At 47.6% G+C, this 14066-nt stretch overlaps 1 protein-coding gene and 2 gene segments (V, D, J or C); all 3 read right to left on the bottom strand.

The window, feature by feature from the left end:
• Positions 1 to 14066, bottom strand: part of LOC110257561 (T cell receptor beta constant 2-like) — a 192884-nt gene that overhangs the window by 28579 nt on the left and 150239 nt on the right.
• Positions 1 to 14066, bottom strand: part of LOC102167789 (T cell receptor beta constant 1-like) — a 116160-nt gene that overhangs the window by 9395 nt on the left and 92699 nt on the right.
• On the bottom strand, positions 2678 to 5947 carry PRSS2 (serine protease 2). Its single transcript, NM_001206438.1, has 5 exons — positions 5907 to 5947; positions 4860 to 5019; positions 3730 to 3983; positions 3137 to 3273; positions 2678 to 2883 (listed from the first exon to the last, which is right to left on the bottom strand). The coding sequence occupies exons 1-5, from the start codon at positions 5944 to 5946 to the stop codon at positions 2731 to 2733; spliced, it is 744 nt and encodes a 247-aa protein (NP_001193367.1). The 5' UTR covers position 5947; the 3' UTR covers positions 2678 to 2730.

Here is a 14066-nt window from a genome sequence, read left to right on the forward strand (position 1 = left end):
CTGAGCAAGGCCAGTGATCGAACCCACAACCTCATGGTTCCCAGTCAGATTCGTTTCCGCTGCACCACGACAGGAACTCCTGAATGCACTTACTTTTTTATCCAGAAATCCCACCTATGGAATTTAACCTGTAATTATTCTTGCATATAATGAAAAAGAGTATATGTAAAATATTGGCATTATTTGGAATAGGTATTGATAAGTGTATTGTGATACATTCATGAAACAATATTATTCAACACTAAACACAAATGAAGATGTTTCACATCTTTGTGGAAGGCTTTTTAAGATATATTGCTAACTGGATAAAAGCAAGCCGTAGAATAACGTTCCTGTAGGCTCTGTTTGTCTAACAAAGGGGGAAGATAAGAATTATGTTTTAGTTTGCTTGATGCTGATAAAGAAACACTGGAAATTTACAAAAGAGATGCATGCATAAAAAGCGATCACTTGTTAAGAATGAGCAGAGCAGATGGAAAAAGAGTGTAAGTAAAATGAACATTTCTCTGTGTCAACTTTATTGTGTTGTTTTCATTTTTGAGCCATATAGCCATATTAGCTATTTAAAATAAGCCTTAATAAAAATTTTAAAGAAAAACAACAAAATACTGCTTTAAGGAATATTTTGAAATCTGCTACTGAAAAAAAAATACTTGTTTTATTCACAAACTCTTTTTTTCCAGAGAATCAGTTTATAGAAGAAACTGACCTAGGGGCATCAGTTAAATCTCCAATTACCTAGGAGGCTTGTGGAAAACACACATTTCTGAGCAGTCCCCAGGATATTTTGAGTTCAGAATCTTTAGGATTGGTTTGTTAGTTAGCATTTAAATAAACACTTAAGCACAAAACTACCCTGAATCTTTCCACTTGTGCACCAGGCCTGGGACCCACTGCTGGTCCCTTGCCCCAGAAGGGCAGCTGTCAGAAGGAAGAACAGTAAAGTGCCATCTAGCGGTGACATGGGCTGGCTGCAAAGGCTCAGCTCTTAGAATTTCGGGAAAAAGGAGAGACTGTGTTTTTATCTCAGGAATAAGGACATCCCACAACTCTACTATAGCCTGAATAAAAGGTCAAGGATTGCTTTTACCAGTCGAAAGTTGGCAAGCCCCTGTCTTTCTTCCTTTTGCACAAGGAGGTACATTTTCATCAAAGCAGCAGCTGACTTTGATCTAGTTCCGTATATTTTCCTGTCTTAGTCACCCTTTTTTGCCTGTCAGTAATTTACTCACTAAAGAAGAAGGTTTTTGGTTTTTTGCTTTTTGCTCTTAAGGCTGCACTCCAGGCATATGGAGGGTCCCAGGCTAGGGGTCCAACTGGGGCTACCGGTGCCTGCCTACGCGCCAGCCACAGCAATGCCAGATCCAACCGCGTCTGCGAACTACATCACAGCTCACAGCAACCCCAGATCCTTAACCCACTGAGCGAGGCCAGGGATCGAACCTGCAACCTCATGGTTCCAAGTCGGATTCGTTTCGCTACGCCACAATGCGAACTCCTGAAGAGTTTTCTTTTTGACCAACTAACTGGGGGATTCTTCTCAACTGGCCTTACAAAGAATAATACCACCCTGTCTTGGTTGCATAGCTACTTTTAATCCTGATGGGAAGTTTTCCAGCTTTGTCTCTCTGTCACACTGACAGTAGCCCAAGAGCCGCTGAAGCTGTATCCCCCTCCAATCCCTCATCCCCATCCCGGCTGGCGCCTCTTTGCTAAAATAAGTACAGACCTTGTGCCAAGTAGAGTCATTCAACCTCTTGGACAGCAGAGGGCAGCCTTTCCTTATTTTTTTAGACCCACCTAAACCGCTGCACTCTCAGCGCGGCCACTTGAGGGGGCAAGAAGAATGTGGCTAGCGCCCAGGGCGCAACGGGTCACATGTGTGCTTTTCTCAAGGCGTGTGTTGGGATGTAGGGAGGTGATATGCCAAAAACATCTATGGGTAATTTTCGAAACCTTTAAGCACGTTAACAGACTCAAGTTAACCCCCAAATTGTCTCCTAATTCCCCCAGATGAAACTGACATCTGAAGAGGATAAATGGGTCCCCAAAGTGGCAAAGGATGAAGAGGCAGGGCTGGAACCAGCACCCAGGCTTCAGCACTTAAATTCCAGGCTCCTCAAGTACCCGATATGGCTTGTGCATGTCAGGACCATCACATGGGAGGAACAGAGGACAGGTTTCTCAGGAGCCAGAGGGGTGGAGACCCAGGGACCACTCCACAGACACATGAGGTGGTTGGGAAAGTGGAGTCCGTGGGGCCTGCTGCCTGCTGCCGGGAGGGAGCTCAAGCTGGGGGTGTGGAAGGGACTCACTAGGCTAAGGTGTTTCTCTAGGCACGGGTACCAGTGAGAGGAGGTAGTGGGTGCTGTAGACAGTGCCCTATGGGGCACACCTTAGCCCTGCACTCAAGACCAGGAGGCACTGAGGCCAAGGCGGCCTCTTTGAAATGCATTTACTCCTAGAAAATAGCTCTCTTGTTCCCTGCTTATTATTTTCTGGATTCCATCTCTTTACATGCTACTGCACCAGGGTGCATGTAGCTTGAACATAGCTTGAGAGGTGCAGCACTCCGCTCCCCTGTAAGGAGAAGAGAGCCCTGACCTCAGAATGGGTGGGTGGAGGGGGGTTTCCTGAAGTGAGGGAGGGCCAGAGGAGGAGGAAACAGGCACAGACGGGACGGAGGGAACAGTCGATTTACTAGCATAATGATGGCAGAGGGCGGGGGTTTTAGCTGTTGGCAGCGATGGTCTGCTGAATCCAGTCCACATAGTTGCAGACCTTGGTGTAGACCCCAGGCCTGTTTTTCTGGGCGCAGCCATAGCCCCAGGAGACGATGCCCTGGAGCTGTCCATTGCAGGCCACGGGGCCACCAGAGTCACCCTAAGGAGGAAGAGGTGGGATGAGCTTTATAAAGAGAGAGCAAAGGGGGACTAGAGCCACATGCGGTCCGAGCCTCAGCAGACCCCGTTCCTGTCAGCTCTGTGCCTCTGCATCCTTGTCCCTGTGATGAGATGCCACACACTCGCCTCCCTCCTTTCTCCACAGGACCACGGCCCTGGGCTTTCAAATCCTGCTCCCAGGGGAGGCTGCATGTCTGGGCAGGGGTCTTGGCATGGTGGCAGGGGGGAGTCACCTGGCAGGAGTCCTTGCCTCCCTCGAGGAAGCCGGCGCAGACCATGTTACTGGTGATCTCTCCAGGGTATGAGGCTTCACACTCGGCCTGACTCAGCAGCGGGGCATCCAGGCACTGCAGCAGCTCAGGGTAGTTGACTTTGAGGAGCAGGCAGAGATCCAAGAAAGGTAACACGTGAGTCCGGCCCGGATGGGGGATGGTTAGTCAGTGCCGAACCCTGAAGGTGGCTGGAAGAGGCCACCTTCCTCCACCTGCGCCCCCCCCCAGTAAGGAACAAGGGACCTTCCATCACCCGTAGCTTCTTCTCTTCCCCATCATCATACCCAACCTCAGCAAACCCCTGGACCAACCCCAGCTCTCCGTGAGCTCCCAGAAAGCTCACTGCAGACCCCTCCCTAGAGGTGATCATAGCAAGGGCTGCATCTGTCCTGTCTTGCTTCTGGGGATCAACTCCCCGCCCGACCTTTTGCCACCTCTCTGGCACCCAGCACAGATCCCTGCGTGTGGTAGACACTTGGCATGAATTTGTAGACTGAAAGCAAAAGGGTCTGAGCTCAGGGCAATAGCGGTGGAGTTGGGAGGGTCCTACTCACCGCCGGAGCTCAGGGTGTTGCCCCAGCCAGAGATGAGGCACAGGGTGCCCGCAGGTGCACAGGCGCTGGGCAGGGCTAAGGTGGACACCCGGGAATTGAGGACCGCAGGTGAGGAGAGCTTGATCAGCAAGATGTCATTGTCCAGGGTCCAGCTGTTGTACTTGGGGTGGCGGATGATCTTGGCCGCATCGATAAACTGCTCGTCGCCCTCCAGGACGTCAATGTTGTTCTCTCCCAGCCTCACCTGGATGCGGCTAGTGGGGGCAGGGGAAGCACAGGGAAGGCCTTTTGTCCACGTCCCCATGCCGCCTTCTCCCTGAAGGCATCCACTTGGGATTCTCTTCCATCTGCCTCTCCAGCCACCTTTCTTCCCAAAGCCCCTCCTGCATTCTGCGCCAGGGGCACCAACTTCCCCATCCTCTGTAACCTCGAGAACTACACACAGTGACTTTTATCCCTCCTGCCTTATTCTGTTAAGGGCCGTCCTCCTCTATGATCCAGCCTCATGCTTCTCGAGTGTGGCCCCCAGACCTCGAGCATCAGCATCACCTGGGAACTTGTTAGCAATCCAGATGCTCAGTCCCCACCCCAGACGTACTGAATCAGACACTCTGGGGGCAGGACCCAGCAATCTGTGTTTTCACAGGCTCTCCAGGTTGTTCCGGGTGCAGAGGTTCTTGAGAACCCTTGGTCTCAAGCAGTGATTCTCAGCTCTGCCCGGAGAGTGGATTTGCCAGAGGCAAGAGTGTTAAAAACTCATCAATATTCAGATCCTCTTCCTAAAAATTGAATTAAATAGGAACTAAGCAGCCGTAAAGTCTGAACATATCTTAGGTGGTTTCAACATGTAACCAGCTGGCAAAAGTTACCTGTGTGAGGTCCTTGGCTGCTTTTCCCACTGGGTGTTCCCACCCCCAAAACAGCCCCTCCTTGCTTTTATGACTTGCAGCTCTCACTGCTTGATCTCTGGATCCAGGGCATGAGATGCTTCCTATCCTGTGATTTCCCTTTGCCCATACCTGCTTCTCTTCCCTATCATCGAACCCAGCCTCAGCAAACCCCTGGACCAACCCCAGCTCTCCATGAGGGTCCCAGGAGGTGGGCTTTACAGTTGGGGGCCCAGCACTTACCTCTTGTAGCAGTGGGCGGCGGACACCACCCACTGGTCACTGATGAGGGACCCGCCACAGAAGTGGTAGCCAGAGTTCAGGGATACCTGGTAGGGAACGGAATTTGCTGCACAGGTGTAGCCCCCGACGATCTTGTCATCGTCATCCGTGGGGAAAGCAACTGGAGTGGAGATGGGAAGGGAGAAGCCAATTCAGCAGATGGGTGGGGGGTGGGGAGCCCGGAGTTAATTAGGATTCTGGAACAAGCCCAGGGATACCAGGGAACATCCGCAGCTTTCTCGGAGGAGGTAAATCTCCCCACTCACTCTGTGTGCCTGCAGGGCACAGAGCTGGGGACTGCAGGACTAGATTTCTGGTGGGGGCACGGGGGCAAGGACTGGAAATGTACCCACCCCCCAGTGCTCTCAATTTGATAGGGTCTGAGCGCAGTCCTCTCACCCACTGAACGCTCCTCCCTCCCCACTGCAATTGCAGCCCCAGCTTGTCAAGATGGGTTGACCTAAGCAGGAAAATTTCCTGGTGGCATAGCCCTGGCTGTAGCCAGCTTCTCCCATAGCTCAAATTTGCACCGGGAGGCCAGGGTCCCATCATGCAGGATAAAGGTAGTTATTGTTATTGGCCAATAGAAGAGTGATTTGCCATGAAGGCTGTATACCTGGGCATCTTGAAATCACCTGGGAAGCTTAACAATTCAATGCACACCCCAGGACAATCAACAGGACTCTGGCATGAGTCATCTTTCAGTCTCCCAGGTGCCTCCCTGGCTGGGGACAGCTAGAGTGGAGCTATCCTAGAGCCAGCCCAGCCTCAGGTCCTGTCTCGGTTCACAGGCCATCTCCACCTGGTCTCCCTTCTGGGTTTCTCACAACAAAGCCCTGAAGTGGATGGAGTTGGGCAGAAGGTGAGGGAAGTAAGGCTCAGAGAACCCCAGAGCAGGAAGATAGCCTCTCCAAGCACAGGTAGGACTGGAGAGGCAGCAGGAACGGTGGAGCATGGATCTCTGACAGGACAGGGCCAGTGGGGCCTGAAGCCATGCCTGGGACTCACCCGCAGCTCCAATGCAAGCAAGGATCAGCAGTGGATTCATGGTGGCAGATGTGTGGGCGAGTGGGTGATGGAGAGCCTTTATACTTCTCGAGCGGAGGGCGGAGGGTCACCACTCCTGCCAGTACAAACACACCTGCAGCTTTCCCTTTCCGGGGTCTTGCATCAGGTCTGCTATGTTTGGCCACTCTGTGGATTCAGGACTACCGGTGATAAGGAGACTTACCTTCTGAGGACAGGGAGGAAGACTAGCTGATTCCCAGGAGGATTCTGGGATGAGGAAAACAGGGGATGCCAAGACCTCTCGTTTCACAGCTGGATCTTCTTAAGCTGAGATGAGGGTCAGGAGGAAGGAGAATGACCTGCGCCCCTAGGAACCCTCTGACCTCAAGGAGACTGACTCAGCTGACTTTAAGGAGGGGCTGACATCTGGGCACTTGGCTGCTCAGTGCCCTGAAGTCCCATGAAAGGAGATGCATCCTCATGATGCCATACCTGTGAGCATGAGACACTTCTCAAGTCTACAGCACTGGGTAGGAAGGTCAAATACAAAGCCTTGGGGAACCAGGATCCCAACATCCAAAGGTGATGCAATGGCAGAGGCAGTTTCTTGGGAGTTTGCAGCTGGCTCTGCTTCCTACTCAGGCTTGTGAAGGGGAGCTTTTGGAAGGAGGAGGGGCCAAAGGTGAAGTAGGTGTTGATCTGCTGCATCTGGAAGACCAATACCACATTCCTCCTCGTCCTCACTATCAAGACACTGGTCTTAACTCCTAGTGGTGGGCTCTCCTCCAACTGCCTCACGGTCACCCTAGGAAACGGCACTGAGTGATGAAAATTGTCCCCACCTAGGAGCTGACAGCCCGAGCTAGAAATACACACCCACCTTGGATAATAGAAAAAGTTTGAACCATGATGAATTTGGGTCCTGACCAGAGAATCAGCAGTAGGTAGAGAGACTGGCACACAATACAGGTTGAGTGTTGGGCAGTTAATAACCAAGTTGAAGTGTGTGGGGGGGAGGAACTCTGTAATTTTCTATTTTTGATGCAGTGGAACTCTTTTTCTAGGCTCAGGGCAGAGTGAATTTTCCCAGAAAGGATCTCAATTTGCAACCTGCTATGGCCATTAAGACATGGCCCTGTAGTGTATTGAGGTACGGCCTGGCCAGAAGGGTATAGAGATGGAACTGGTGTCTGGGCCTGAGTCTAATGATATGAGCCAGATGGAGGAGGTTTCTTATGAAGAGACTTCGTCCCAGCTCCTCGGAGCTCAGGGTCCATGACAAGCAGACTTGGAATGTGAATTCTCAGAAAGGTTAAAATGAGTGGATATACTGGAGCTGAACAAAGTGAGAAAATTCAGAAGTCTAGTGGTAAGAGCAGAAGTAGATTGGAGGGATGGAGTAAGTGGAAATAGAGTGAACTGGGGGAAAGGCAGGGTGGGGCCTGTGGGTGGAGGGGGACCTATGGGGTGTCTTCCGGGCCAGTGTCTGCCCAGCTGGAAGCCAGTTTCTCCACAGCAGAACACCCGCTGTTCAGAGCTCCCCCCTTTCCCCACTGTACACCCTCTAATTCCCGAGGGGCTCATATCTAGGTGGAAACACTGCTATATTCTTCCAGTGCCTGACAGCTCGTAGATTAAAGAGTTTTCCCACACAAAACTGCAGCAGTCTGCTGGTTTTCATTTATGTTGAGTTTCAAGTTTAACTTTTCGTACATATTTTCATCGTGTGGGGGGCAGAATGCCATGATTTCCATTTAAAAATGAGACTGAGGATTATGGAAAGGTTCGGACTTGCCCAAGAATACAGATGTATAAATGGCATCAAGGGTACAGGAAGACCGGGCAAGTTGGTGAAAAGTGTGGGAATCGCTGCAGATGGCAGCTGAAGGATCAAGCCAGGGGACAAACTACATCCTGACCCTTCTGGATGCTTGTCTTTCTGGCAGAAATAGAGGATTGAATTAATCTTACACCTGGCACCTGGCCTCACCAGCCCTAACTTGCCATGGCCTTGGGCCCGTCTAAGGTCAGATCGAAGGTACGGGTGACGTACCTCTCTGTGGCCACGGGGAGCTAAGCCAGGTTGTGTAGCCTCCATAATAGGGTCTTTTTCTGAAATATCACCAAATATGCTATTTTATTTTGTCCTCTTATTGTGGGGTCCTCATAGGAAGTCCTGCCCTAGAGGATTAGAAGGAAACTTCTTGTAGATACCAGCATGCCCTGGGCAGGTATGGGGAGGTGAGCCTTGGTAGAAGGTAGGAAATTATCTTAGGAAAAGGGAGAGAAAGTTTGGATTGGTGTTTGTGGCTCTGACCCTGTCTAAAAGGGAACCCCCATGTTCTCAGGCTTTCAGTGTCTAAATCCTTAAGACTAGCCTTCTCCTGAGGCTTTCCACACCTCCTTAGAATAAACTATCACACCCCAGCACAGTATGAGAGGTTTCATCAAAGGAGTAGGAATCACCTTAGCAGGCAGAGAAGAGAGAGATGGGTAGAAACTCTTGGCTCATCCTCTAGGCTCAGATGTGGAAGGTGGATTCAGATCTACCTTTGCCCAAATTCAACTTGAATAAGTCTATGCAGTGCTTGGCACTCTTCACTCTGAACTTTGGATTTCTTTGTCTATTTCTCTAAGACATTCTCCTGGTTCACATGTAGCACTTAAGCATCCGAAGCCACTGCCTTTTAATTATGATAATAGTGAAGAGTTTCTGTGAGCTTACTCTACCAAATATTGCATGGACCTTTTTTTCTCTTTATTATCCCAGCTGCCCAGGACATTGGCCATTTCAGAAGTGACAAGATGAGCTTTAGAGAGGTGAAGTAACTTTATCACGGTCATACAGCCTACGAGTTGTAGGGAGAGGATTTAAGCGTGGCAGCCTGACTTCTCTACCGAAGAACGTTTGGCTTCCCTTCCTCCTCTTTGATGCTCACACAGCCTCATGAGGTGGGCAGCAGATACCATTTTTTTCCTTTTTACTGAAGAAAAATCTAAGGCTAAGACATTATGTGCATGTTCCAGGATCACCTGGTTAAGGAATCCATAAGTGATGCCAGAACTTTTTCCTATGAACGATAAGTTCATTTCCCACCAGGTTGCTACATAGTGGAGTCTTTCTGACCTCCCATTGGTCTGGAAGGCAGAGTTTTGCCAAATTCCAAATCAATAGCTTCTTATTGAGTCCCAGGTCCCCCTGCTTCAGCTCAGGTGTTTCTCCTCAGCTCTTCCTCACTTCCCCCTTAAGCCCCGCCCCTGATTCTTAACCTAGATTGTCAAGTTCTCGGCTGTCTTTCCTCCAAACTCTCAGTTCCTTTCCTCTCCACTATGTTTTTTCTATACTACATATTTTCCCAATGCTCAATTTCTCTTTATCCAATAAGAACTATTTTCTTGACTATCTCAGCCTGGAAATCACTGAATCTGAATAGTGAAGGAGTGATCTGTGTAATCTAAACTGAAGGGTGAGACAGAGGCTAGAGGCACAGACTGGTCATTGGCTGGTTGGCTACACAGAGTAGCTCCCCCCACCTCCTACCACCCCCGTCATGTGCCCCACCTTGAAGCAAGGAAGACACACAATTTTATGCCCGGCGGGTGGTCAGGGGGGAGTCCATTTGCATATTTTATCTGTTCTTCAGGCTGATATAGAGGTGTAAATGGGGAAACTTCTAGAACTAGATAAAACTTTTTATCTAAAGATAAAATGGTCCCCCAAAAATTAAAAATTAAAAAAAAAATAATGTAGAAGTTCCCATCATGTCTCAGTGTTAACAAACACAACTAGTATCCAAGAGGACATGGGTTTGATCCCTGGCTTTGCTCAGTGGGTTAAGGATCCAGCGTTGCTGTGACCTGTGGCGTAGGTTGCAAACCCAGCTAGGATCCTGTGTTACTGTGGCTGTGATGTAGGCTGGCAGCTGCAGCTCCAATTCAACCCATATGCCGAGGATGCAGCCCTAAAAAGACCAAAAAAAAAAAAAAAGATTGGTTGCTATAACATAATGATCTCTCCGCTCACATTTTTGCCACTCCTTGTCTTGTCCCTGGGCTTATTAAGTAACTCCAGATTCTACTGAAGAATAAGCAGAAGAAAGCCAGTAAAGAGTGCAGGAGGAATACCCATGTGGGCTCTTCTTACTGGAGCAGCCATGACTTGCTCCATGATACTTAGAGTTCTATAAACAGCATGTGTAATTATTTTTCTAAATCACATTAGATCCAGATTGAGCCCTACAAGCCAAGTTCAGTGATAAGCCCGGTCAACGGAGCTTCCTCCACTTTATTTGGCTTTCAAAACTCTAGACTGAGTTCTCCATTTGGAAGGCAGCCACCTGGTCAATCCTGTGGGTTGACCTGTCCAAGAGGATCTTCAAAGGCTCCCAAGGCTCGGAATTGAGTGTTCAGTCCACACAGGCACCAATGCAGCTCCAATCTGAGGACCATCCAAGTTCAGGGCCGCTTTGTTTGAGCAGGTTCTGAGCTTGCCTCTCTAGAACCCATCATATCTATGCCCTTTCCTGGCCTGGGGTAGGGGAAGTAGAGGGGACAGGCACATGTTTTGGGGCCGCCATTCTACTTAAACAGAAAGGTGAAAGCCTTAGTTCCCTTCCCCGTTAGAACAATCTAGTTCATTTCTTTCTTCTTCTTCTTCTTTTAATCTTTTTCAGCCACACCCACGGTATATGGAAGGTCCCAGACCAGGGATCCAATCTGAGCCAGACCTGTGACCTATTCCACATCTGCAGCAATGCTGGATCCTTAACCCACTGCACCACAGTGGGAACTCCATAGTTCATTTCTTTTATTCTTTTGGCCTCGCCCGTGGCCAGCAAAAGTTCCGGAGCTAGGAATCGAACATGAGCCACCATGTGAAAATGCAGAATCCCCAAATCCTTACCTGTTAGGCCACCAGGAAACTCCTGGTTCATATTTTAATAGGCTTCCAACATGTAAATTCAAAGGCTTTTGTAGAGTTTTCCTCCAGAGAAGTCTGAATTGCTTTGGCAAATGTTTCTAAATATTCTTTTGCATCATATTTATGTACTTAATGTATTAGTTTACTAGGGCTGCCATAACAAAATACTGCAGTCCAGGTGTCTTAAACAACAGAAATCAGAGTTCCCGTTGTGGCTCAGAGATTAACAAACCAGACTAGTAACCATGAGGTTGCGGGTTCGATCCCTGGCCACCCCTAATGGGTTAAGGATCTGGCATTGCCATGAGCTGTGGTGTAGGTCGCAGACGAGGCTCGGATCCTGTGTTGCTGTGGCTGTGCTGTAGGCCAGCAGCTACAGCTCCGATTGGACCCCTAGCCTGGGAACCTCCATATGCAGCATGTGTGGCCCTAAAAAGACCAAAAAATAAAAAAATTTAAAAATAACAGAAATCTATTTTCTCACCATTCTGGAAGGTAGAAGTCCACGATGTTTCTCACCATTCTGGGAGGTAGAAGTCCACGAACATGATGATAAAAGAAATTTTCACATATTAAGGTATAGGGAAGTCATTCCGGCTTATACATGAGTTAACTTGAATTTTGTGCTAACTTAAACAGCCCATTTGTGGCCTAACATACATTGGACATCTGCTCTAATTATTAAAGAAAAGGGCTCATCAACCAGTAGTAAAGAATGTCCATGTTAAAAATAAAGATTAAATACCTCCCTTCCTGGGACGTAAACTTGGACTCCTTCGATGAAGACTCCCTTCCCAGGTGCCAAAGCCATCCTGACTCTCTGTGTACGTGCTCATCTGTTTTGGGTTTGTTTTTTTTTTTAAACTTTGAAGGAATGTACCCCTCACTTGTGTCGTGTTCTTTGTTCAGACAAGATACAGGTTATAGTCCTCAGTTTGGCTCAGGTAAAACTTGTTTTTATTCCTGTTGCAGATTGTGTATTGATTGTTCTTGTCAACAGTGTCAACAGGCTTGCTTTCTCCTGAGGCCTCTCTCCTTGGCTAGCAGATGGCTTTCTTCTCACTGTATCTTCATGTGGCTTTTCCTCATGGGCACAACCCTGGTGTCTCTCCTTGTGTGTCCCAATCCCTTCAACAAGGGCACAGACAGTTTGGACTGAAGCCCGCCCTAACGGCCTCATTGTCATGATCTCGTTTCCTCCTTTTCTTTCTTTCTTTCTTTTCTTTTTTCTTTCTTTCTTTCTTTTTTCTTTTCTTTCTTTCTTTTTTCCTTTCTTTCTTTCTTTTTTCCTTTCTTTCTTTCTTTTTTCCTTTCTTTCTTTCTTTCTTTTCTTTCTTTCTTTGCCACATGTGCTGCATATGGAGGTTCCCAGGCTAGGGGGCAAATCAGAGCTGCAGCCGCTGGCCTATGCCACAGCCACAGCAACACCAGATCCGAGCCACATCTGCAACCTACACCGCAGTTCACGGCAACATCAGATCCTTAACCCACTCAGCCAGGCCATGGATGGAACCCGAATCCTCATGGATACCAGTCAGGTTCATTAACCACCGAGCCACGAAGGGAACTCCTGTTCCTGCAGTTTTTCTAAGCTGCATGGAGAGAGCAATGAAGAGGATCCAAAGGTCTTGGATTTCATGGCGTTTATGTATATTTGTGTGGGTGTCCACACACTTGTAAGGAGGTATATCTGTGAGAGTCAGACAGTAAATTTAATCTATAAGTTTAATAAATGTAGTGGAAAAAATAACATATATATATATATATATATACACACACACATAGAGAGAGTGTATACAGTATATAAGTTGACCCTTGAACAACAGGGAGTTTGAACTGAACCAGTCTATTTATACACATTTTTTTTCAATAAATATCCACTATCTGGGGTTGGTTGCATGCATAGATGGATACAGAGGGCCACGGATAAATTTACACATGGATTTTTGACTGTGCAGAGGGTTAATGCCCCAATCCCCATATTGTTAAGAATAAATCGTTCATATCAGACTATGGTGATTAGGTGTTATTAAAATAGGATAAAGTGATAATAGATGTGAGTGACTAGTGGCTGCGTCCACAAGTGCCATGTTAGGTAAGAAGGTCAGGAAAGCTGTCACTGGGGAGATGGTATTTGAGTTGAGACCTGAATAAAGAAGATGCCAGCCCTCTGAAGGGGCTACAGAGGGCATTCATCATTCCTTGCTGAATCTCTAATGGAAATAAATTGACACATACAACCACTGATTTTTAAATGAAATTACCCTGTTGCCTAGCATGTGAATATTTACCTTGCTATCAATTTTTATTGCATAAACTGATCTTTAAAGGATGGCCATCAATACATTGAAGTAGTCTCATAAGTTGATGCAAAGTATAATTTTTGACACGAAATAATATTTGTGAAATACTATTGGGTCAAGGGAGTAAGGTATACAAATATCAGATGATATCACTTATATGTGGAATCTAATAAAAAATAATACAAAAGAACTTATTTATAAAACAGAAACACACACAGATTTCAAAATCAAACCTTTGGGAGTTCCCATCATGGCTCAGCAGAAATGAATCTGAGTAGGATCCATGAGGACACGGGTTTGATCCCTGGCCCTCGCTCAGTGGGTTGAGGATCCGGCATTGCCATGAGCTGTGGTGTAGATCACAGACATGGCTGGAATCTGGCGTTACTGTGGCTGTGGTGTAGGCCAGTGGCTACAGCTCTGATTCAACCCTAAGCCTGTGAACCTCTATATGCCATGGGCGCAGCCCTAAAAATACAACAACAAAAAAATAAAATAAAATTTTTGGTTACTGTAGGGGAAACCATGGTGGAAGGGATAAAATTGGGAGGATGGGAATAATATACACACATGATGGTATATAAAACAGATGACCGGAGTTCCTGTCGTGGCGCAGCAGAAACGAATCCGACTAGGAACCATGAGGTTGTAGGTTCGATCCCTGAACTCCCTCCTTGGGTTAAAGATCTGGCATTGCTGTGGCTGTGGTGTAGGCCGGCAGCAACAGCTCCGATTAGACCCGTAGCCTGGGAACCTCCATATGCCACAGGTGTGGCCCTAAAAAAGACAAAAGACAAAAATAAATAAATAAATAAAATAAAATAGATGACTAACAAGGCCCTACTGTATAGCACAGGGAAATCTACCTGATATTCTGTAATAATCTACATGGAAAAAGAGAATGGGGAAGTGTGTGTGTGTGTGTGTGTGTGTGTG

Source organism: Sus scrofa, chromosome 18 (assembly GCF_054392235.1).
Source record: "Sus scrofa isolate SSC_HxYL_T2T_F1_AM1 chromosome 18, Sscrofa_HxYL_maternal_Yorkshire_Landrace_v2.0, whole genome shotgun sequence".
In the NCBI taxonomy this organism is placed as follows: Eukaryota; Metazoa; Chordata; class Mammalia; order Artiodactyla; family Suidae; genus Sus; species Sus scrofa.

What these genes read in the sequence shown, in the direction of transcription:
- PRSS2 (NM_001206438.1), bottom strand. Translation starts at nt 5,946, where the DNA reads ATGAATCCACTGCTGATCCTTGCTTGCATTGGAGCTGCGG. An exon ending in TGCTTGCATTGGAGCTGCGG is followed by an intron (nt 5,020 to 5,906) that starts GTGAGTCCCAGG and finishes TCTCCACTCCAG; the next exon opens with TTGCTTTCCCCACGGATGAC. An exon ending in GCCGCCCACTGCTACAAGAG is followed by an intron (nt 3,984 to 4,859) that starts GTAAGTGCTGGG and finishes TGCCCCCACTAG; the next exon opens with CCGCATCCAGGTGAGGCTGG.